The 26,321-nt window shown below is 36.9% G+C and overlaps 1 protein-coding gene and 1 pseudogene across 4 annotated transcripts in view; one reads left to right on the top strand and one right to left on the bottom strand.

Annotated features, from left to right (window-relative positions):
- Positions 1–4,624, top strand: part of DENND6A (DENN domain containing 6A) — a 52,264-nt gene extending 47,640 nt beyond the window's left edge. The window contains exons 18-20 of one of the 3 annotated variants that reach the window (XM_079932814.1): positions 35–137; positions 1,361–1,435; positions 1,908–4,624. In XM_079932814.1, the coding sequence (XP_079788940.1) occupies positions 35–137; positions 1,361–1,435; positions 1,908–2,039 (310 nt within the window). In that variant the 3' untranslated portion in view covers positions 2,040–4,624. The remainder of the gene's footprint in view (positions 1–34; positions 138–1,360; positions 1,436–1,907) is intronic. The other 2 variants (XM_079932813.1, XM_079932815.1) reach the window with 2 other exon arrangements.
- Positions 4,625–5,386: 762 nt separating this feature from the next.
- LOC307192176 (ATP synthase F(0) complex subunit C2, mitochondrial-like) lies at positions 5,387–25,465 on the bottom strand (annotated as a pseudogene). The gene has a single exon. The product of its transcript is annotated as an ATP synthase F(0) complex subunit C2, mitochondrial-like (transcript).
- Positions 25,466–26,321: the final 856 nt, after the last annotated feature.

Genomic DNA, 26,321 nt, shown 5'->3' with positions numbered 1-26,321 from the left:
TCAAACTTTGCTTTTTAAAAATTTATTTTTATAGGCATTTTCTAAAATCTCCAAATTTTGATGGTTGGTTCAAGACCCGGAGGAAGGAAATGACCCAGAAACTGGAGGCACTCCATCTGGAAGCTCTTTGTGAAGAGGTTAGAAAACAGCACGTTTGTGTGATGATTAACAACTATTGAAAATAAAGTTATTCATAGAGGCTGAAAGGTTATATCCATATCCTCTACTTTATAAATAGTAATAGCTAACTTTTCCAGATCATGTGCCATGTGCCAAGGACTGTGCAGGTGCTTTAAATGGACAGTCTTTTAATCTTCATAGTTCATTGAAGTAGGTGTGTTATGATCTGCGTTATGAGACACTTGAGTGATTAATTGAGACAATTGAGTGATCCATTAATCAATTAAGTGATTTGCTTCAGATCACATCACTGCTAAGTAGTGGAACCAGCAGTGTGCTCGAGCCCACTTGCACTGGCTCACAAGAGCCAGCCGTGTGCATCTCTTCCCAGCTCTGTATTCAGTGATCTCAGGTTGGTAGCTTGAAATCAGCTACAGAGGGAGAATTACACCACAGCAACTGGCAAATGGTATAAACCAGGAACTTTTCCTGAGAGCCAGTTGTTAAATATTTACTAGCATACCACTGGATGGAGTTAGAATTCAGATCCGAGCAGTCTAACTCAACACCTTTTCCACCATGCGTTATTCACCTTTCCCAGTTATTAATATATTTTTCCTGTATTTGGACTTTTTCGTATTCTATAATTTGTCAGCAGACTATTTTAAATTAAGCTACTTTTAAAAATATAAAGGATAGTCTCAATTTGTGTTTAGCTTGAGGTGGGCTAGCCTCAGTGTTAACTTTCTAATCATAAACTCTCAGTGACCGGTTTTCAGAGAAAGAATACCATGAAGGCAACCACAAATAAGCCCAGGAAGAGCTTATTTGAAGATGCAAAGTTTGTATACAGTAATATATTCATGTTCGCAATTATCTTGATTTGTTAGTTGATGTACCTTATAAATTACTCAATACTTAGTGGAGTTAGGGGTTAGTATCGTACCTTAAGTTCCAATTTTGTTTCTCTTGATTGATCTAAAAGGGCCAGAAAGGAATTTCTTCCATTGTGTTTTACTTCTGAATATTAGACAGTCATTCTGGCTAATGTCAAAAAGTATCTGATTCACATTATCAGAATATTATGTACAGAATTATACTATAATGCTATGTCTGGGTTAAATACCCTGTTCTCCTTTTCCTTCCTGTCCTTTCTTCCCAGTAGCCTTGCCTATTGAAATAGAACGATTTGAATATTATTTTGAGTATTTACTGATTTGAGATTTGTTTATTCTTCTAGGACTTACTTCACTGGACCCAGAAACACACAGAAGTAGAAACAGTAGACCTTGTATTGAAGCTAAAAAACAAGCTGGTATGTAGCCAAAGCAGCCAAAGATCTGTGAAGTTGTTTTGCTCTTATTTGAGGTGATAGCTTTGATGTATCGCAGAAGTAAATTTTTAAATGAGAGGACTTATGATTGGTCAATTGATGGTAGATCTGACTGAAAATACTTGGTCACTCAAGCAGATCATAATGAAGCCATATATTTTTTTTAGTTATTTACATGGAGTCTAATGAGCTTTACAAAAAACATTGTGACTTATATTTAATACCACATGGTCTGCGTTGATATTATCTATTAATTTACATGAAGTCTTTTTTCGAGCTCAGCAATTGTATTGTTAAAGTGTCATGTTCTTTGCTTTTTTATAGATTCTGTAAATTCTGGTCTCAGTCTGAAGTTTCCAAATCTTTGACCATTAAAACTGTTTATTTAGAGAATATACTGTATTAATACAGCCTCAAAAGGTAATTTAAATGCTTCCAAATGTTCCTTATATAGTTGCAGGCTGATCGAGAGCATTTACCTGTGAAACCTGACACTATGGAAAAGTTACGGACACATATAGATGCAATTATTTTAGCATTGCCAGAGGACCTACAAGGCATACTGCTCAAAACGGGCATGACATGATATTTGCCAGGATTTTCCAGCCAAAAGGATTGTACATCATGAAGCATACTGACACTTCAACCAGACGCCCAAGATCTCTCGGAGCGGAAAATAGCCGTGAATGCTAGCTACAGGGTTGAAAGACTATACTGTATAAACAGACCTTTTTAGTGCATTAGTTTTAAAAAAATGGATATCTGTGGTGGTTCCACTTTAATACTGAAACACCAAAAGGCATTTCTATATTTTTAATCATGTTCTAAAGTGCTCTTATGAGAGACCTGTGGGGCCATCAGTTTAAGCGATTCCAAACTGCAGTGCTGGCATTGCAGATATTTTTTTAAATTGGTGCTTCTCTGCCCAATCATGATAAAACTCAGGGGGATATAAAAATGACATTCACACTGGCTATCTTCTTAAGAAGAAGGAAAAGACTGAACTGTCAGACTGTAGTTAGGAGTGATTAATGCTTTTGTAGTGCCTTCCGTTGTCCTACGTGTTTCACAAAGCCCAGCTGCTAGTCTTGAAGCTTTTTCTTAACGTGATTATATGTAGTTTTTTATAAGGCATTCTTTTGAGTAATCATTGCTTAAAAATATGTTTTTTGCCTCCCATTGTGTTCATTATTAGTGGCATTGGTGTTTTTTTTTTCAATTGTCATAGAGGTTTCATTTCATTATTTTCTATACCAGTTTCAAATTTAATCTGTTTCACCAAAGGGAAGAAGACATCTAGTATTAATTATGGAAGAGTTTATTTCCTCTTCCCTTTGCTAATTGGGCCCAAGTTAATTAGCTTGTCTGTTTTTCAAAGACATTCTAATTATAAACCTCATAATCAGCTACTTTTTAAAACAACTATTCTTATTTTAAAGGCATTTGTAAAACTTTTTTTTTTTTTTTTTGCGGTACGCACTGCTGTGGCCTCTCCCGCCGTGGAGCACAGGCTCTGGACGCGCAGGCCCAGTGACCACGGCCCACGGGCCCAGCCGCCCCGCGGCACGCAGGACCTTCCCGGACCGGGGCACGAACCCTTGTCCCCTGCATCGGCAGGCGGACTCCCAATCACCAGGGAAGCCCTAAAACTTTTATGTGATAGTCATTTGAGCGATTATAAGATTGATTTCTAGCATTATTTGTTTGGTAGGGTTTTTTCCCCCAAAATTAATATTTCTCAGAATACTTTCCCTACTGTTGTTTGACATGGAACTTTTGCCTCAATCACTGTTATAGCTAGTTTTTTGTCATTGTTGTTTTTGTTTGTTTCTGTTTTGTTTTGTTTACACTATACTACCTTGCCAAAAATAGAAGATTGTGGTTTGGTAGAATAAGGTTTTTTCGTTAGTGTTTGAATAGGAGTGTCCTGAAGAAGCCACTGTTTAAAATAGGCACACATGACATAGCACATATGTAAATAGCTGTGTCTTGAATTACCCTTTACATATCCAAATTTAGTTGTAGGTTGTAAAAGAAATGGCTTCAGGAGCTATCTCTTATTCTCTGTTAATGTAACTCTTAAGGGCACTCCTGACCTAAGAAAGGGTCCTAGGTGTTTGTAACTGTGGTCTTCTATCCAAATGTGCCCTTTTCTCATGGATACAAGTCTCTTGAAGCATACCTCAAAGTCATGGAGAGAATGTGGCATTTGAAAGGAATCACATGAGTTATTTTGTGAAACAACAGTTGTCCTCATGGAAAAGGGGCAACTACTTTTATATGCTAAAGTATTTCATATCTTCCTGGGAAACCTTATTTAGGTATAAATGGTCATCTTATTATTTTTCAAAAAGGTGTATTTTAATAATCTAACAATTTATATGTAGTTTGTGACCAGAGTTTGAAAGTTGTTAGTGTCATATCAAGGATTTTTTAAATTATACCACTACAGGATGTATCATTTCAACTTTATTTTGCACAGCTAAAGAGAAGCAAACGATGCCAATTAGCGTAATAACGGTATCTTCATATTTACTGTACTTAACAAAAAGCCTAACACATGTTGAAAACCATATCATACTTACCGGGTTTATCTATTAATTTCAAATTATGTACTTGTAAAAATAACTTAAAATTGCATTGGGAACCTGAGAAAGACTGGTAACTTTAATTTTGGGGGTGATTTTCAGAGCTGTCTTTTTTTTTTTTTCCCGGAGGAGACATTAAGATCTAAAACCTGCCATTTAATGTGTATCTTCACCAGCATCAGAAGGAATCACTGCTTTCAGGGTGTTATGTAATGCCTAGTGCCTTCTGTTTTCAGTGAAAGGGGTTTTGAGAAGGCATTTATGGTCATTACTGAAAACTAATTAAAGGCCTTAGATTTTAAAGCCCTTGGATATCTTGTATTATTTCTGAGTAAGATTGGAATGCTTGAAAAAATGCAGAGTAAATGAAACCTTTGCATTATGGGATTCCTTTTAGTTTCTAACTTATTTTTTTTATTTAAATGAAAACCTTCCTCTGTTTACTTCATTATGAACAGATGAATAGTCCATTTTATTAACAGACAGAATTAAGTGATTTCATATCCTTCCTACCAGTGTCTTGATTTTTGTGAAATGTTCTGATGAAAAATTTTTAGCTTAATAATCTAGGTATTGTTAGATTCTCCGCTTGCTACCTTTTCTTTTCTAACCTTAAATCTCAAATTACTTTTATTTCTTCCTCTTCTTTTTTGAAAGTAGCTAGTATATAATACCGTTCTTTAGATTTTAATTAATTTATTAAAAAAAATTTTTTTTTTTTTTTGCGGTACGCGGGCCTCTCACTGTTGTGGCCTCTCTCGTTGCGGAGCACAGGCTCCGGACGCACAGGCTCAGCGGCCATGGCTCACGGGCCCAGCCGCTCCGCGGCACGTGGGATTTTCCCGGACCGGGGCACAAACCCGTGTCACCTGTATCGGCAGGCGGACTCTCAACCACTGCGCCACCAGGGAAGCCCTTAATTTATTTTTTAATAATAAAATATATTGGATGTTACTCCTTTTTGAAGTTACTGGGTAATATCCTTCAAAGTATACTGTAAAATATATTGGTACATTTAGGAGAGATGCCTTTAAAATTTGTCCTTTTGTTTTCACTTGCCCATAACTTAACTCACTTGTTTTTATATACCTGAATTTTACTTTCTTCTTTTAGCATAACTTGGGGGAAAAATTTTAACTACCAACTTTCTAATATTAGTCCTTTAAAAACAGATAGTTGAAGAAGGCAAAAACCTTCTCTAATTATGGATAAATGTCATTTAAATAACAAAATATGTTAACTCATAATAATGACTAAATTATCACTAATAACTTGATATCCCTTCTATATTGAAGATACAGTACTTATATGCCATCTACAACTTGGTTGAATTATGGTATTTATTATTATATCAATAGAAATTAGTATTTGTTAATAGAGCTCCGAGAATTTTCCTTGTTTCTTTGAAATAGATAAAGCATTTGATACAAGCTACAAAATCATGATTCCTAACATATATCCCACATCTAACCAATTTTTAGAAAAGCAAGTTTAAGGTTGATGGTTAATGAAATAGGTTTATGACATTTATTTTGCAGTTATAACATTGCCTATCTTATGATGCACAAATGTTGAGGAAAAAGAAGATGGCAGTAGAATTCTGCTATATCCTAGTCTCCAGTGTTATTTCTGGACTTTTGAACACCAGCCTTTCTCTGTTACCCATTACTTGAATACCATGCTATGCCTTTCTTCAAATTAAGATTATTGTTGTCTAATTATCATAGGTTTCATCCGTTTTACTAGTGTTAACACTAGGCTTGGGTTCTGTTTAAATTTTTTTTTTAAGTTTTATTGGAATATAGTTGATTTACAATGTTGTGTTAGTTTCTGCTGTACAGCAAAGTGAATCAGTTGTACATTATACATATATCTGGTCTTTTTTAGATTGTATTCCTATATAGGTCATTACAGAATATTGAGTAGAGCTCCCTGTGCTATACAGTAAGTTCTTATTAGTTACCTATTCGATATATAGTAGTGTGTATGTCAATCCCAATCTCCCAGTTTATCCCTCCCCCTTTTTCCCCCTTGGTAACCGTAAGTTTGTTTTCTACATCTGTGACTCTTTCTGTTTTGTAAATAAGTTCATTTGTACCATTTTTTAGATTCCAATTTTAATTTTAGATTAGGTCCATTCATGTTGCTGCAAGTGACATTATTTCATTCTTTTTTATGGATGAGTTATATTTCAGTAATCTTCCAAAGACGGTATGTACCACATCTTCTTTATCCATTCATCCATCAATGGACATTTAGGTTGCTTCCATGTCCTGGCTATTGTAAGTAGTGCTGCAGTGAACATTGGAGTGCATGTATCTTTTTGAATTACGGTTTTCTCCAGATATGTGTCTGGGAGTAGGATTGCTGGATCATATGGTAGCTCTGTTTTTAGTTTTTTTGTTTGTTTGTTTTGTTTTGTTTTGTTTTGTTTTGTTTTTAGTTTTTTAAGGAACCTCCATACTGTTCTCCATAGTGGCTGTATCAATTTACATTCCCGCCAACAGTGCAAGAGGGTTCCCTTTTCTCCACACCCTCTCCAGCATTTATTGTTTGTAGATTTTTTGGTGATGGCCATTCTGACCTGTGTGAGGTGATACCTCATTGTGGTTTTGATTTGCATTTCTCTAATGATTAGTGATGTTTAGCATCCTTTCATGTGTTTGTTGGCAATCTGTATATGTTCTTTGGAGAAATGTCTGTTTAGGTCTTCTGCCCATTTTTGGATTGGGTTGTTTGTTTTTCTGATATTGAGCTGTATGAGCTGCTTGTATATTTTGGAGATTAATCCTTTGTCAGTTACTTCGTTTGCAAATATTTTCTCCTATTCTGAGGGTTGTCTTTTCATCTTGTTTATGGCTTCCTTTGCTGTGCAAAAGCTTTGAAGTTTCATTAGGTCCCATTTGTTTATTTTTGTTTTTATTTCCATTACTCTAAGAGGTGGATCAAAAAAGATCTTGCTGTGATTTATGTCAAAGAGTGTTCTTCCTATGTTTTCCTCTACGAGTTTGATAGTGTCTGGCCTTACATTTAGGTCTTTAATCCATTTTGAGTTTATTTTTATGTATGGTGTTAGAGAATGTTCTATTTCGTTCTTTTACATGTAGTTGTCCAGTTTTCCCAACACCACTTATTGAAGAGAATGTCTTTTCTCCATTGTATATTCTTGCCTCCTTTGTCATAGATTAGATGACCATAGGTGCGTCGGCTTTTCTGTTTATTTTTGCCTCCCCATTTTCTTTGTCATCATACTATTTCTGCTTAGCCATTAGAAAGCTAAACTTCATAAATCCTTTATTTATTTTTTTTACTATCCCTCATATTTTTCTGTATCCACCAGGACGAATACTTTGTAGTATAAGTTGCTTCTATATTGAGATAATTTTGAAAAATAGTAACTTTATGTTCCCAAGTTATCATACTTGCTATTAAGTGAGTGGATATTTAGACCTCAGTAGGAAGCTATCAAAATGATTGATTTTGATCGAATGAAATGGGTAAATATTTTTACAGCCAAAGGCTCTGGTGATAGAATCCAGAAATTTGTGTTTTTAAAAAACAGCTTTACTGAGGTGTAATTGACATACAATAAACTGAACACAAAGTGTACAATTTGATAAGTTTGGACGTTTGAATACACTCATAGACCCATCAGCACAGTCAAGATAGGTATATGTCTTGTCACGCCCCCAAAATCTTCTTATGTTCCTTTGCACTCCATCCTGCCTCCCCTTTCCAAACAGCCACTGATCTGTGTTCTGTCACTGTAGATTAGTTTGTATTTTCTAGGTTTTACACACAGTATGTACTTCTTTTTTTGATCTGGCTTTTTTCTTTTCTTTTTTTTTTAATCATCTTAACATAGTATTTATTTGTCTTCCCTCTGTCAAACCCTGAGCCAACCACTTTCCCCAGGCTGCCTGGGGATGTGTAGGAAAAGGAACATACAGGGCCAATTAGACACGGTAGAAAGAACTATGGGAGTTAGAGAGGGCTCCTTAACATGGCAAAGAGAATGGAAAAGACTACCATCAGGGAAAAGAGTCCCATGGCCTCCAAGAGGGCAAAGCCCAGAATGGCATAGGAGGAGAGCTGTTGCATCAGAGAAGAGTTCCTGGCATAACCAAGGATGAGGCTCCCAAACACAGTGCCAATCCCAGCCACCCCAACTGTGGCAGCCCCAGCTCCAGTGAACGTGGCTGCTGTGTCAGTGTCCCTTCAGTGGCACTGGTTTGGAAGCTATGCCTAGGGATAAGTGAGGTCAAGAACCCTGAGGCTGCCAAGCTGCTGAGGCTCTCATCTGTCAGCATCTGCAGTTGTTTCATCACTACTGCAGACAGTGGTCGGCCCAGCAGCTCAGAGGTACTCCTCACCAGGGAGGGGAGTAAGGGGCTGTGGCAGGAAAGTGGCTCCCAGTGCAGAGAGTGATCTGACTTCTTTCACTCAGCATAATGATTTTGAGATTCATTCATACTGCATGTTTAAATAGTTGATTCTTTTTATTGCTCAGTGGTATTCCATTATATGGCTATAACACAAATTTCTTATCCAGTCACCTGTTGATGGACGTTTGGGTCATTTCTAGTTTTTGTCTATTACAAATAAAGCTGCTATGAACACTCATGTACAAGTCTTTGTATGGACATATATATCCTTTTATCTTGGGTAAATACTAGGAGTGATAGTGCGTGTGATAGCTGAATCATATGGTAGGTGAATGTTTAACTTTTTAAGAAATTGCCAGACTTTTTCAGAGTGGTTATACTAATTTGTTTCCACCAACTGTGTATGAGAGTTTCAGTTTCTGCACATCCTACTCAACACTTGGTATGCTCAGCCTTTTTTTTTTTTTTTTTGCCATGCCGTGTAGTTTGCAGGATCTTAGTTCTCCGACCAGGGATCAAACCTGTGCCCCTTGCAGTGGAAGCATGGAGCCCTAACCACTGGACCACCAGAGAATTCCCTGCCCAGCCTTTTTAAATTTAGCCATTGTAATATGCTTGTATTGTTGTATCACTGGGATTGTAAGTTGCATTTCCCTAATGACCTGTGATGTTGAACATCTTTCCATGTGCTTTCCATTAGTCTTCTGTATATGTTCTTTGGTAAAGTGTCTGTTAAAATCTTTGCTCTTTTTAAAGACTGAGTTGTTTAAATTCTAGTGGTTGAATTTTGAGAGTTCTCTATACTTTTTTCTTTTTTAAAATTATTTATTTATTTTTTGGCTGCATTGGGTCTTCGTTGCTGTGTGCAGGCTTTCCCTAGTTGCGGTGAGTGGGGGCTACTCTTTGTTGCGGTGCGTGGGCTTCTCATTGCAGTGGCTTCTCCCATTGTGGAGCACGGGCTCTAGGTGCGCAGGCTTCAGTAGTTGTGGCACACGGGCTCAGTAGTTGTAGCTCGAGGGCTCTAGAGTTCAGGCTCAGTAGTTGTGGCGCATGGGCTTAGTTGCTCCGCAACATGTGGGATCTTCCCAGGCCAGAGCTCGAACCCGTGTCCCCTGCATTGGCAGGCAGATTCATAACCAATACGCCACCAGGGAAGCTCGCTATATATTCTTGATGCAAATTCTTTTTCAGATATACGGTCTACAAAATTTTTCTCCAAAGTTTATATACCTTTTTTCATAACAGGTCTTTTGAAGAAGCAGAAATTTATGAATTTCTACACAAATTACTGCTAGTGATTGGGACTGTAAATTGGGGGAGAAGTGACATCTTAAAATTGTCTCTGATCTATGAACAAAATATATCTCTCCATTTATTTGTGTCTTCTCTAATTTCTTAGCAGTATTTTATAGTTTTCAAGGTACAAATCTTTCACATCTTCTGTCAGATTTACCCATATGCCTATCATATGTTTGATATTGTTGTAAATGATATCACTTTATAAAATTCAGTTTTCAATTTTCATTAAAAAGTCCAGTTCAAAATTCTAATATATAGTTGATTTTTGTATATTGATGTTGTATCCCACTACCTTACTAAATTCATTTATTAGATCTAGTAGCTTTATTTTGGCATATTCCATCATATTTTTTTACATAGAAGATCATGCCATCTATGAATAAAGATTGTTTTACTTCTCCTTTCCAATATGGATGACTTTTGTTTATTTTTGTTGCCTGATTTCACTGGCTGGAACCTCCAATGGAATGTTGAATAACATGTATGAGACTAGACATCTGTCTTATTCCTGATCTTAAAGGAAAGCATTCAGACTTTTATCATTAGGTCTGATATTAGCTATAGGTTTTTTGTAGATGTCCTTTATCAAGTTTATGAAGTTCTCTTCTAGTCCTAGTTTGCTGAGTTTTTATCAGGAATGGACTCTGGATTTTGTTAAATGCTTTTTCTGAATCTATCAAGATGATTATATGGTTTTGTTTTGTTTTCATTTTATGAATATAATTGGTTTGTTAACACTGATCAACTTTTGAATGATAAACCAACTGTATTCCTGGGATTAAACACCACTTAGCCTTGATATGTTATCCTTTTCATATAGTTTTGGATTTGATTTGCTCAATTTTTGTTTAGAATTTTTGCATCTGTGTTCATGAGCAGTATTGGGTTGTAGTCTTTTTGTAATGACTGTCTGGTTTTGGTATCAAGCCTCATGGACTGAGTTGGAAGAGTTTGTGTCAAAATGGTATTATTTCTTTCTTAAATGATGGTTGGTGGGAAGGTGTTTACATTTTCAACTTTTAAAAAGATACAAGGCTGTTAGGGTTATCTATTTCTTCTTGAGTGAGCTTTGGTATTTTGTGTTTTTCAAGAACTGTGTCCATTTCATCTAAGTGGTGGCATTTAAGGGAATAAAATTGTTCATAATATTCCCTTGTTATTCTTTTATTATCTGTAGAGACTATAGTGATGTAACTTTTCTCATTCCTGATACTGGAGGCTTATGAATTTTATTCATCTTCTAAAAGAACCAGATTTTGGTTATATTGATTTTCTGTTTTTCCATTTTCCATTTCATTGATTCTTACTTTTGGCTTTCCTTTGTTCTGCTTACTTTGGTTTTAATTTGGTCTTTTTTTTTTAGTTTCTCAAGGTAGAAGCTGAGGTCATTGATTTGAGACCTTTTCTCTTCTCTAATATAGGTTTTTAGTGCTATACAGTTTCCCCTAAGTACTGCTTTAGTGGCATCCCATAAATTCTGATACGTTCTATATTTATGTTCATTCAGTTCAAAATACCTTATAATTTCCTTTAGGATTTCTTTGATCCATGGGTTATTTAGAAGTGTTATTTCCTTTTCAAATATTTATAGATTTTCTAAAAATCTTTTTGTTCTTGATTTCAAATTTCATTTAATGTGGTCTGAGAACATACTTGGTATGATCTGAGTCCTTTTAAATTTTTAAGATTCGTTTTATGGTCCAGAATATGGTTTATCTTTGTAAATGTTCTGGGTACACTTGAGAACAACGTGTATTTTGCTGTTGTTGGGTAGAGTGTTATATAAATGTCAGGTCAAGTTTGTTGATAGTGTTGTTCACGTCCTTGCTGATTTTCTGCCTTCTTGTTCCGTCAGTTATTAAGAGAGGGCTATTGAAATCTCTTGACCATAATTGTAGATTTGTGTATACTTTGCTCAGAAATCTAGTCTGATATTAATAGAATTCCAGGTTTCTTATGACTATTGTTAGCATGATATATCTTTTCCATACTTTTACCTACTTGTATTTTTACATTTGAAATACTTTCGTAGGGTCTTCCCTGGTGGTCCAGGGAGTAAGACTCTGCACTCCCAATGCAGAGGGCCTGGATTCGATCCCTGGTCGGGGAACTAGATCCTGCATGCATGCCACAACTAAGAGTTTGCATGCCGCAACTAAGAAGTCCACATGCTGCAACTAAGAGTCTGCATGCCGCAACTAAGAAGTCCTCATGGGGGCTTCCCTGGTGGCACAGTGGTTGGGAATCTGCCCACCAATGCAGGGGACGTGCGTTCGAGCCCTGGTCCAGGAGGATCCCACATGCTGCGGAGCAACTAAACCCGTGTGCCTCAACTACTGAGCCTGGACTCTAGAGCCCGCAAGCCACAACTACTGAGCCCACATGCCACAACTACTGAAGCCTACACACCTAGAGCCCATGCTCTGCAACAGGAGAGACCACCACAATAAGAAGCCCACGCAGCGCAACGAAGAGTAGCCCCCGCTCACTACAACTTGAGAAAGCCTGCACGCAGCAATGAAGACCCAATGCAACCAAAAAGAAATAAATAAATTTATAAAAAAATAAAAATTAAAAAAAAAGAAGCCTGCATGCCTCAACTAAGGAGTCTGCGTGCCACAACTAAGACCTGGTGCAGCCAAGATAAATAAATATTTTTTAAAAGAGCCAGCTCTTCAATAAAATAAAATAAAATACTTTTGTAGGTAATGTAGTTCTTGCTTTTTTTTCCTTTTTCTGGCCACGCTGAATGCCTTGTGGGGTCTTATAGTTCCCTGACCAGGGATCAAACTCAGGCCCACTGCAGTGAAAGTGTCAAGTCCTAAACACTAGACTGCCAGGGAATTCCCTAGTTCTTGCTTTTTTATCCAATTTCACAAATTTTGCCTTTTAATTGGTATAATTATATCATTTACAATTACTGTGATTATTGCTATGGTTACAAAAAAACTACATTTGAATCTATTATCTTGCTATTTGTTTTCTGTTTGTATTATCTGCTCTTGTTCCCCTTTTCTTTTTTTTCTGACTTCTTTTGAATTAATGGAATATTTATGATCTTGTTTTATCTCCTTTGTGGGATTATTAAGTATAACTCTTTGTTTTATTATTTTAGTATAGCTGCTTTAAGATTTACAGCACACATTTTTAACTTATCAGTTTCCCCTCAAGTGATATTATGCCACTTGATGTATAGAATATTATAATAGTGTACTTCTGTTTGGCTCCTTCCAGCCTTTGTAATATTATTGTTCATGGATTTTACTTTTACATAAGTTATAAATACCACAATACATTATTGTTAGTTTTTTGTTTTTTGTTTTTTTTGCGGTATGCGGGCCTCTCCTGTTGCGGAGCACAGGCTCCGGACGCACAGGCTCAGCACCCATGGCTCACGGGCCCAGCTGCTCCGCGGCATGCGGGATCCTCCCAGACCAGGGCACGAGCCCATGTCCCCTGCATCGGCAAGCAGACTCTCAACCACTGCGCCACCAGGGAAGCCCTATTGTTAGTTTTGTTTAAATAGTTCATTATTTTTTTTTTTAAGTTTTAAATAGTAAGAAAACAAATTCTTACATGTATACTCTTATACCTAACCTTTTCTGGTGCTCTTTATTCCTTTGTGTAGCTCTTTATGGTATAATTATCCTTCTGCCTGAAGAACTTCCTTTAACGTTTCTTGTAGTGCAGATTTGCTGTTGATGAATTTTCAACTTTTGTATGTCTGGGAATATCTTTATTTTACCTTCTTTTTAAATGATGTTTTTTGCTGCATATAGATTTCTAGGCTGTTATTTTGCCTTCTAGTATTTTAAAATGCTGCTCCACTGTCTTCCTGCTTGCATTATTTCCAGTGAGAAATATGTCATCTTTATCTTTGTCCCTAGATAGCTAATAAGTCTCTTTTTCTCTTGCTACTTTTAAGATTTTCTCTTTGTCACTGGTTTTGAGTTATTTGATAATGATAGGCTTTGATGTAGTTTTATTCAGGTTTCTTGTATGGGGTCAGTTGAGCTTCTTGAATATGTGGTTTTATAGTTGTAATCAAATTTGGAAAACTTTTGGTCATTATTTCTTCCAGTATTTTTTCTGTCCCCCTTCCCTTCTTTCAGGGACATCAGTTACCTCACGTGTTAGGCTGCTTGAGGTTGTCCTACAGCTCACTGATGCTTTTCATGTTTTTGTTTTACTCCTCTATCTGTATTTCATTTTGGATACTTTTGTATTGCTATGCCTTTAAGTTAGTCTTCTCTTTTGTATTGTCTAATTTGCTGTTAACTATCTAGTGTATTTTTCTTCTCAGACGTGGTAGTTTTTATTTCTAGAAGCTTGATTTATGTCTTTTGTCTTTCATGTCTGTACTTTTTTTAAAAATTTATTTATGTTTGGCTGTGTTGGGTCTTTGTTGCTGTGCACGGGCTTTCTCTAGTTGCGGTGAGTGGGGACTACTCTTTGTTGCGGCACGCGGGCTTCTCATTGCGTTGGCTTCTCTTGTTGCAGAGCATGGGCTCTAGGCGCGCGGGCTTCAGAGCGCAGGCTCAGTAGTTGTGGCGCACAGGCTTAGTTGCCCCATGGCATGTGGGGTCTTCCCGGACCAGGGCTCGAACCCGTGTCCCCTGCATTGGGAGGCGGATTCTTAACCATTGCGCCACCAGGGGAGTCCTGTACTTATTTAAGATAACATCTCTCTCAGTTCTGAGTTCATTTCGATGGACTACCTCATTATTATGGGTCATGTGTTTCTGCTTCTTTGTGTACTCAATAATCTTAGGTTAGGGACTTCCCCAGTGGGCCAGTGGTAAAGAATCCGCCTTCCAATGCAGGGGACGTGGGTTCAGTCCCTGGTCAGGGAACTAAGATCCCACATGCCACAGGGCAACTAAACCCTCACGCGCCACAACTACTGAGCTCACGTGCCTCAATGAGAGAGCCTGCGTGCTGCAAACTACAGAGCCCACGCACTCTGGAGCCCACGCACTGCAACGAAGGAGAAGTCCATGTGCCGCAACGAAAAGCTCCCACATGCCTCAATGAAGATCCTGAGTGCCGCAGCTAAGACCTGATGCAGCCAAAATAATAAGATAAATAATAAAATAAAATAAATAAATATTAAAAAATAATAATCTTAGGTTAGATGCCAGAATTTTACCTTGTTAGACGTTGGATATTTTTGTATTCTTAAAAATTTCTTGAGCTTTGTTCTAGGGTGCAGTTAAGCTATTTGCAAACATTTGGTCCTTTCAGGTGTTTTATGACTTGTTAGGTAGGTTCGAAGTAGTCCTCAATATAGAACTAATTATTCTTCACTACTGAGGGGAGACCTTCTTGAGTATCCTACTCACTATCCCATGAATTATGAGTTTTTTCAGTCTTGCTGATGGGAACAGGCACTGTTCTCTTTAATCCTTTGATGAGTCTTTGGCTTTTCGGTCGTTTCTGCACATGCATGTACTTATTGGTACTCTGCTGAATATTCTAGGGGAAGCCTTCTGTAGATCTCTTTCTATACAAGGTGTTTTTCTTTCTTTGCTCGCTCTCTCTCTGGCATTCTGCCCTAAAGTTTGGTTTCCTCGGACTTTCAGCTCAAGGAGTTCACCAGCCTACCCCTCTGTTCCCCTTTCTGTGCTATGGGCTGGAAACACTCTCAAGGCAGTAAGCAGGGGCAGTCTCAGATTCAGACCTTACTGCATTTGTTTTCTGTCTTTCAGGAATCATTGTTTTTCATTGCCTGGTGTCCAGGGTCTTGAAAACCATTGTTTAATAAATTTTGTCTGTTTTTTAAAAAATTATTTTAGGTGAGGGGGTAAATCTGGTCTTTGTACTTTATCTGACTAGAAGTGAGAGTCCCAGCAATCTGGTTTTAACAATCCCTCTAAGGAATTCTGATGTATGTTAAAATCTGAGAAACATACAGATATTTGAATTTAATGTTAGATGATTGTTTCACTATCAACCGTCATTTACCATGAAGACATGAGTCAGTAAATCTAATTTTTGGAGGAAAAAATTTTTTGAGTAAATTCATTTCTGTTTTGTAGCATGGAAGATATGTGAGTAATTATGAGACATTTGAAATATTTATACAGTCAGGATAGATGGAGATTTGGGTAAGGAGAAGAAGGTTTTCTGAAATAAAAAATGATGTTGATGTTGTTATGGTACATAGCAGTCTTAGACATTCAGCTTCATGCTACCTAGTAATTTCTTTAACCATTGTTAAACACAAGGTCATTTCTGGGAGGAGTTGGAACAGCAGTTAAGTTCTGGTTTGCTGTAGTGGGTAAGGGGAAGCAAATGACTCCATTTTGGGTCTGCTGCTTCTTTAACAATTCCCTCCTTCTGATCAAACTCTCAGCATAAATGAGATGTGATAAAAAAAATTAAGGCATTAGTGCCACTCTCAGCTGCCATAGGTCACTCTCTGCATCCATAGGTCATGACATTTTTCTTTAAGCCCTGTGACATTCACAGGTCATGGTTCATAATCCTTAAATTGGTTACTCTCTTTGTTTCTTTTCTGTTCTAGTCTTAGGGTGATCATTTGCATGGTGGTTAGTGGCTGCAAACACGCATTTAAAGCTTTTGAGAGGATACAAAGCACCAGGGGGATTACTATGATTATAATAAGCAGGATAATTTCCAGTGTTTGGAGTGGACTTTGAAGCTATGGTCTCCAAGACCCAAACCAATCAAAGAAAGACCCCATTCAGAGTCATCTTCTTAAGCCAAGTGGCTTGCTTAATATGTAACTGAATTTCAACCCCCCCAGAAAGTCCAAGGATCTTTGCTGGGAGGCTGTTGATTAGCAGTGGATCCTGCTGTACTTTCAAGAGTTAAGGAAAGGTTCCTGATCATAGCATCATTTGTATTTATTCCTAACCAGGGAAGTAGGGACCTGCCAAGGGAAGCAAATCCTGAATCATAAATGCCTCCTGGTAGGCCCTTTCGAGAACAGTTAGGGTCACAGTTAGGTAACTTAGGAGGCATTGCCCAGCTGTGCACCAGCCATCTAGGCATTCATATGCCCAAGGAGAATGATAACCACCAAAAAATAAATCCTTTCCACTAAGGTGGCATTGTTAATGGATTCATCTGCAAGAATTGTTGCATTTGCCCATTTAAGGCCGGGGTCGGTTAGATTTTTTTCCTAGCTTGCCATAAAAAATTGTTCTAAATTCTAGAGATTACCTTCCTTAGCAATGGCCTGGAAGATATGGCTGATGGCATTATCTTTCCAAGTCAGTGCCAGAATAAAGGAAAGAGAAGAAAAGATTTTGTGTTTAGCTGAAATGGGAAGTCTTGATCTGGTGTCTTGGATGGAAGCAGTCTACATCGATGTCCACTACTTCTCATCCTTGTCAACTTGATTTGGAGGTCTCCAGTGTTTGTACAGGACCAGATGTCAGTTGGAGCCTCCTTTAGCTATAATATATGTATACAAGGCTTATTGCCTTTTAGTTTTGCAGCAGTGCAAGTGGCCAGAAGCACTTGGTAAGTTTCCTTCCAGTGGGGCTTTGAGGGTGGTTTTTTTCTGATAATGCCTCCAGAATATCCAGTCACCAGGCTTCAGACTCTGACCAACAAGTTTTCCCTAAATGGGAATATGGGAAAGCTTCTTTAACCTGTTGGTAATAGGCTTGAAAATAAGATATTAAAGACTTACAGTAGCTGATCATACTAGCATGGGGCTACAAAGGATCAGCAGAAGGTTGTATACCAATAGACATTGGTCTGCCCATGATTATCTCATGTGGAGTGAGTTTATGTTTCCCAAAAGTGGTATTATGAACAGGCAGCAAGACCACAGGCAATACCTTAGGCCAGGGGAGTCCAGTATAGAGGTGTGACAGTTAATAGCAGTAAAATCTAATATCTACAAAGGTAAAAACTTAATTTTTCTCCTATAATTACTCCCATTTTTTTTACTATAGATAATCACAGTAAAACTAAATTTGTTTGTATTAAACTTGGCCTGATTATTGATATACATGCAGCAAGAACAGTGATTGACCATATAAGTATTTTTGTAAGATTGCTTTGCTAGAACCTTGTAAGCAAAATAACAGCTTGATTTTTCCAAGCAGTTCCTTGAAGCTGTCTGGTCATATGAGGCTATGTACGTTTCTCTCAAACATTACATTCCAGTGAAAGCCTTGGTAATTGTGTCGTTTTACAAGGAGAACAGGTTCTTTTTCTTTATTTCTTTTTTTTTAACTTTCCTTTGCTATTAAATAAAACAAAAGCTGTTATTTTCCTCCATCTTCCATAGATTCCGTGAATTCTAACATGTAACCATAAAAGCAGTAGATTTTAGAAAATATACTTCATAACATTACCTATGTTGACAGGATACAATCCAGAATGGTAATCTCCAACTCTAGATTTTATTGTCCTATCACAGGTCCCCCTTGTTAATGCAAAATCTGTTATTCATATCCCAATTAGAAGTAATGACAAAGAACAAAAGGCAGAAGATGAAAAGAATACTTCACATGTGACGATATAACAACCTTTGTATACTTAACAAATTTATGTCAACTATTTACTAGCAAGGAAAATGGAAAAAGGCTCTTCTGGCCAACAAAATATAATTTTTCTTATAGGAAAGGTGAAATATATATAATGGGTAAGATATCCAGAACCTCCCACAGGAGGCCAGTTGGAAAAGTCCAACAAATGTCAGAGTGTCATTTCTCAATGACCCCTTACTTAGAAAACAGTTTTTTAATTATATAAAAATTGAAGCTCCTTGCATATTCAAAGTACACTTCAATTTACCCATGGATCCAGCAAACTTCATAATGGAAAGGCAAAAATGTTATTAACTGATTTAATGAAAAAACATGACTTATTAAACTTATGTACTAAGGCTAAGAGTACTTACAGAATCATCTCAATTCAGTGTACATTGGTAAAAGTAACAAGCAGAATCCATGCTCCACAGAATTACTTTATGAATGAGGGACTGATTAAAAAATATATATATATTTATAACTGATAACTTTCATATTGTAAATTTTCAGGAGCATAATATGTGAATTAATTTGCATCAGGCTTTCCAGTACTACTTGTATTCGTGGGATTTCTCTCCAGTGGGAGTTTACATATGACTTTGATGGTATTTGTTGAAATTGAAAAATTTCCCATGTTTTTCACATTTATCTCGTTTCTGCTTGGTGTTCATTCTCACGTGATTTTGTAAGGATTTGGGCAAATTGAAGACCTTCTCACTTTGCTTACATTCAAGAGATTTCTCTCCATTCTGAGTTCTTTCATGGCTTCAAAATGTACTGCAGTAACTGAAGGCTTTCCCACATTCCTTGCATTCATAGGGTTTCTCTCCAGTATGAGATCTCTCATTTATCTTAACATAATTGGAACAATTGAAGGCTTTACCCATTGTTCCATTCATAGGGTTTCTCCCCAGTGTGACTGTTTTCATGTCTTTGAACAGACTGGTATTAACTGAAGGCTTTTCCACATTGCTTACATTCACAGAGTGTTCTTCTGGGGTGAGTTCTTTCATAGGAACAGATTTGTGGTAACTGAAGACTCTCCCACATGCCTTACATTTATATGACTTTTCTCTGTAGTCCTCATATTCGTATGGTTTGGGTGCAGTGTGAGAAGGAGAACAGATTCTTATTGAACTTATGCAGATAAATATATTGTCATGAAAATAAGAATATTCACTGAGAGATTCTGAATTCTGGAGGGACCAGGTAGGGAGAAAAGTAAATGTTTCATCTTTGTTCACAAAGGTATACTTTGCCAAACCTCCATTAAGTCCTAGATAGCTTCAGAGAAAAGGTTTCCTTAAATCTGGAAATCCAAAATGTTAGAGCATCCTCCTGAGTTTATGCAGTCCCATGTAATTAATACTTGCTCTGCTTGAAACCAGTATTTCCATTAGTTCACTTGACCTTACCCGATGATTGAGGGTGATATAGGGACAGTGGTAATTCCGAGTAGTTTGTCAGTTTTTCATTAAGGCTCATATGATTTGCCCAATGAAGTGGGTACCTTGATCAGTGGAGATTGTGAAAGGTCTACCCAAAGTGGGAAACCCATTGTCTAACCATTTCCTTGCCACTGTGAGGGCATCACACCTTATGGCAGAGGAAGGCTTCAGGCCATCTGAAAAACATGCATACAATAACAAAAGCGTATTGATAGCCCATACTAAGTGGCAGTTGAATGAAGTCCAGCTGCAGGTGTTCAAAGGGTCCAGAGGGAAGAGATGAGGCCTGTGCAGAAGGAATGCAAAAAATGAAAACTGGGGTTTGCCAGAGAGCCTGGAAAATCCAAGTGGCTGTCTTGGGTTTCCTATAGCCATGATTGTTTAAATTACAGCCATTGTTTACCCATCTTAATTTCTCTGTTTCTGGAACAGACCATTGCCATGTTGGAAGGATATCAGAATGGCAAAGGTCTGGCAATGAGGAGTCTTTTTTTTTTTTTTCCAGAAGTAGAATAGACGTCATCCACAGGTACCACAATCTTTACGGATTCTGTTGCTACTGCCTTTGCATAAAAGCTAGGGCATTTCCCTGATATTCAAGTTCAGTCCTTTTAGTGTGAGCCTCAATTTTGATGACAGACATTATGCCAGGACATATCAGACTTCCAGGAATTTCATACAATTTCTGGAACACTTATTAACACATACCTATACAGATACAATATAAAGAAGGCTTAATGTTACTTATTTGACAATGCTTCCCATGTAATTTAACATGTCAAATAAGCCTAAATTGGTTTAACATCTCCCTTTTTATGAGATGAGAGAATAAATTCTTTGAGATATTTCAGGGGCCCCCTGAATCCCAAAGTTAACTAGAGATCAAAAGGACTCCATATAGCATTTGATTTGTGGAAGCTATCAAAGAATATCAAAAGTTTGGACACTTGACTAAATAGGATCACAGATCATGAAACAATACTTAATTATCTATTTGGCCAAAATGATAAAAAAAAACACTGTCCTTTTAACAGATGAAAGGTAATCAAGTTTTAGTTTCACGTAAGTACACTACTAATTTTAAAGTGTAATTAAAAAACCCTTATAATTCAGTTTTATCCAGCTTGATTACACAAGGTAAAATTCTCTCTCACTGTCTTCTGAAATAACCAGAAGTTCTAGTTTAGACAAAATTACTCTCATTTCCTTCAACAAATTTGCATCTTTATTCCTCAAACCTCTTCTTAACCAAAAAACACATCATGCTGTCCTTACATACAGAGCTGTCTCCTCTACTATTTCCAGTAGTCTTAATTATAATACATGCATTAATTATAACTTTTAACCCTTGGAAACTTTTATTTCTACAAGCATGTTCTCCTTTTTCTTTAGTTTCTCTATAGTAGGAAGCCAAAAGTAGATGAACCTATATTTAGCAATTAATGTATCAGTATTTTATCCCATTTGGAAATGATCCAGATATTCAATAAACCCTATTATTTAATTTAACTTGCAAAATCTTTAAAGTTTCAAGTTACCAGAGAGATTTGAGAAATTTTTTTAAGTACACATAAAATATAGTTATTGCTAAAGAGTTCACCTAAAAACGTTTTATCTTATATCTATTACTTGCTCCTAACAATCATACTTTGATTACATTCATGCTGACACATTTTTTAAAAGAGGCAACATGAGCCTACCTGACCAGTTAACCCAGGTAAAATAAAAAATTTTATACTTGATGCTGATAATTCTAGAAACATGCCTGTTTTTACACCAGTGAAGTTAAACTAGCTTTAATTTATCCTAGACCACACAAACTTGAAAAACATCTGGGTTAGTTTCTATATTTCTGAGTTTTAGAATACCCAATCCTTAATTTTTATATATATATATATATATATATATATATATATATATATGCACTTGTTTGTTTTTAAGCCAATCAAAGAGAGCACTTTACAAATTTTTTTATAAGGGTTTCTTTTTTTCCACAGTTTTTAAAATTTTTATTTTATTTATTTTTTTGGTTGTGTTGGGTCTTTGTTGCTGCCTGTGGGTTTTCTCTAGTTGCAGTGAGCTTATTACTCTTCGTTGCAGTGCGCGGGCTTCTCTTTGCGGTGGCTTCTCTTGTTGCAGCACACAGGCTCTAGGCGCGTGGGCCCAGTAGTTGTGGTGCCCAGGCTCTAGGGTGCACGGGCTTCAGTGGTTATGGCTCAAGGGCTCAGAACTTGTGGCTCCCGGGCCCTAGAGTGCAGGCTCAGTAGTTGTGGTGCACGGGCTCGGTTGCTCTGCAGCATGTGGGATCTTCCCAGGCCAGGGATTGAACCCTTGTTCCCTGCATTGGCGGGCGGATTCTTAACCACTGAGCCACCAGGGAAGTCCCTACAAATTAGTTTTGATAATACCATCCAGAGGTGGAGAATATCACACATTTACAACATGTATAAATATAGATGCACAGAGACACAGAGACCTTATAGTTACTACTATTTGTGTAAAAGTCACAAAAGTTTTTTTTTTTTTTAATGATTTTTACCCCTTTTGATAAGAATTACCTCCCTGGTGTTTGCATGTCCAAGAATGGCTTTTAGGTCCTAGAGAGAATGGGGGTATAAAATCTATATCACAAAGGCACAAAGTATCCAAGTTTTTTACAAGATGGATTTTTGGGGTATATCTGCAGGACAATTCTGTTTCTAATGTCACAATGTCTACAAGTATTTTAAGATGAATGGGGAGGTTTAGGATTAAAAGGACTGACACACCGATTCACCTATTGTTTGAATGCCTCTTTCCCTTTTAGTATATTTAACTTAGGAGAGAAGGCCTAAAAAAATTCCTAAGAGGCCCTGAATATCAGCTTCTCGTATTTGGCCAAATTTCTAATCCTAAAGTTATCAAATCCTTTCAAATATATTGTCAGGTTTCATCCAGGACAAACAACAAATATTTCTGGTGGTATTCAGTAACCTCATCAATTTTAATTTTTGTTTCCCCTTGGCTGTTTAAGGAAATACATAGCAGTTTGCCAGAAAATCCCTCAGAGAGTCATCAAATCTGGGAGGGACCCATATGAGGCCATTTAAGTTGATGCTGAAGAGTTTACATAGGGTTTTTGAGGATAGTTTTTTCCAGTGTCTCAGTTGATTGAAATTGAGACATCATTCTGGGGGCCAATGTTTTGATGAGGAAGCCTAGGAGGGTATAATGGGTTAGACCTAGTTATTGTTTTAGATACCTTTTGTGCCTGATTTTTCATTAGCCTTTTACGACAAGTATTTCAAAGAGGCTATCTGGGAATTTCGAAATCTTTTGGAGGCTTCTTCACACTAATTAAAATAGGTATTCCATTCTGTTTGTTCCATATGGGAACCCTTGCTTTTAAGTGTACTTAAAAGAAAAAAAAAAAGGCAGTAGTACCATGGTTAAGGGTGTTGACATGAGAATAAATGGGTTCTTATCCCAGTTCTTACTAGCTGTGATACCTTGGGCAGGTTACTTAACCTCTCTGACTCTGATTATCCTTATCTTTACAATGGAGACATTTCAGTGGGCCATTATCCTGTTTTGTAACCTCCATTAGCTTCTTGATGCGTAGAAAATCTTAAAGGGAAATCTGAAAAATCTATTCCTGACATCTTCATTTGATTTTTTGGTTTAGGTTTTAGAGGCTAATGATGGAGATCAGGATTCTTTCCAACTGTTTTGCTTAACTAAGAAGAACATATGGATTATATTTTGGAAGAAGTTATGAGGAAGGGGACCCATTTCATTTGTCTCAAGAAATTTAGAAAATCAATTTAAGAAGACCCTTAGATCAGGTGAACATTGTTTTAAGGAATTCTATAAAAACTCAAAGCAGACATAAAAACTTAAAGGATACAAGAATGTTTTATCTAGCAAGCTTCCAAAATGCAATTTTAAGTTATTCAACTGCTAAGCAACTCTTTATACGTATTTCCAGTGAAAAGGAAGTTTTCTTCTCAAAAAGGGAGATATAGTCTATAATTCCGTTTAAGTCAAAATTCTGGGAAAATATGTGGATCTCTCAGGTAATTGCATAGACTTTGTTATTACAAAATCAAATAGCATTTTGTTGCACACCAGAAATTAATAAACATGTCTATTAAGCTGCTTTTAAAAATCTGAGTGCAAAAATCAGTTGCTTACCCTTTGCATTTCCCTGTTCTTCAAATGTTGTATATTTAATTGAAATTTAATTTCACTTTGCTTAAGAATATTATTGGAACATTTGGAAATTTTAAAAAAGGGGGGCAGGGCAGAATAAACCGACTGGAATCTGTGAGTGGCTTTACCTTATCCACCTGAGTAAAGAAGGTTTTGGTTTTGATTGCTCAGGGTCACTCCTGAGAAATGACAGTTTCTGAAGGGTAGTTCTACGAAACGTAGTTTTACTCAGTAGGACTTCAACAATATAAAGCTTACTCTTTTTGAAACTTCGCAGGTTTTTCTTATCTTATTCAACCCCATCCTGCAGAATGCACCAGCTGGAATAAGCAACTACAGAATCGCCTAGGATAGCACTATTAGGAAAAGATATTAAATCTTTATCCTGGCAATGGGTCTAATAACTGTCTTCGTTTATTACTGGCGTAAACTCATAAAATTGCAGCAAAGCAAAAGCAAAATTGGAATGTCTGGACTAGTGACCAGTGAGGAAAAGAAACAAAGGAGTATTTAAATATTTGTTTTGGGAATTCCCTGGCCATCCAGTGGTTAGGACTCCACGCTTTCACTGCTGAGGGCATGGATTCAATCCCTGGTCGGGGAACTAAGATCACACAAGCTGCACGGCCAAAAAAATATATTTATTTATTTTAAATAATGTTTCCAGTTTTCTCCATTACAGTGCTTTAATGAACATTGAACATCTTAAAAGTATTACGTAGGAAACTTGAGGGAAATTTTGGTACCATAGATTATTGAAAGTGGAATTTTGATCAAAGAAATTCATGTTTTACAATTTGATAGATCAGTTAAATAAGTTATCTTACATGTATACAATGAAATGCAACCCTTAAAAAGAATGAGTTAAATCTGTAAGTACTTATATTTTAAAATGGCCACAGTATATTTGTAAATTGAAAAAGGAGTTGCTTAGCAGTATAAAATCCCATTAATATTTATAAAGGGATGTTAATATTTCAGAGAGTAAAATCTGGAAGAATAAACGTCAAACAGTGGTGAACTTATTCGTTGAATTAAAAGATTATTTTTTAAATTACATATGTGCATGAATAAATTCATCTTGTAAAAATAAGTTAATACAGATTCACAGACACTTGTACTCAAATGTTCAGTTTTATTCATAAAAGTCCAAAACTTCAAACAACCCAAATGGGCCATCAACTGATGAATGGATAAAGAAATTGTAGTATATCCATACAATGGAATACTACTCAGCAATAAAAAAGAACAAAGTATTGGTACATGCTATAACATGGATGAATCTCAAAATCATTTGGCTAGGAGAAAGAGGCCACACACAGAAGACTGACTACATACTGCAGTATTCCATTTACATGAAATTTGGAAACGGCAAGTCTATAGTGACAGCACATCAGTGGTTGGCCAGCGGCTTGAAGTGAGGGAAGAGAACGACTACAAAGGAGTATGAGAGAACTTTTGGGGGTAATATAAATGATTAATATCATGATTATGGTGTTGGCTACACTACTGTATACATTTGTTAAAATTCATAGAATTGTACACTTAGAATTGGTGAATTTTGTTGCATGTAAATTATATCTCAATAAAGCGGATTTTTAAAAGTATAGATAAAGCTCTTTTGACTACCACCCCCAAACTAGGTTCCCTCACTCTGGGGAAGGTGCCCTCCTCGCTCCACACAGGTTAGACAGGTAACCAGTAACTATCATTACTGCAGATTCTACTTGAAAGTTATTGTTCTGCATTCACACACACACACACACCCCCCACCCCGGGTGAAATCTACATTTTTATATTCCTTCACGGTACTTAGTCATTATTTGGTGTTTTTTCAGTAACTGTATCTCGGAGAGCTTTTCATTAGAATTTATAGTTCTACATTCCTTTAACTCCTGAGAGTATTCTCAGGAGCAGTAATGGATACACCATAGTTTATTCAGCTATCTCTCTATCATTCAACCATATGTGAGTTTCGCGGTGTGCCAAGCCCAGCGAAAACAACGTAATATAAAAACGGGCTAGAGGCCGGCCTTACAGAGTTTTCAGACAAGTGGGAGAGGGGAAGAGGGTTGTCAATAGTAATATTAAATGTGAAATCATAACTGTGAAGAGCAGTTATGATTTTTTTGAGCCTGAGTAATTTAGGAGGTGAAGAATGTATTTTCCCAGGGAGTTAAACTCTAAAGAGATCTGAAAGGTGGGTGAGCATGACTTAACCAGCATAAGGGTGCTGGTCGGGGGTGCTACTAATCCTAAACTGCACCAACAGTATGGAGGAAGTATGTAGGAGGCGAAGACTGTGGGGAACTTACGGATATATGTGTAGACATGTATTTTAAACAAGATGTATACTTTATTTTGTAGTCAGGAAAACACTAAGATCGTAAATATTTTTTAAGTGAGGAGGCTTTCCACTTTCTTAACATCGGGAATAAATCTTC

This window comes from Stenella coeruleoalba (genome assembly GCF_951394435.1).
Source record: "Stenella coeruleoalba genome assembly, chromosome: 10".
In the NCBI taxonomy this organism is placed as follows: Eukaryota; Metazoa; Chordata; class Mammalia; order Artiodactyla; family Delphinidae; genus Stenella; species Stenella coeruleoalba.
Note: the sequence above shows the minus strand (reverse complement) of the source record. Positions and strands in the feature narration are given on the sequence as shown.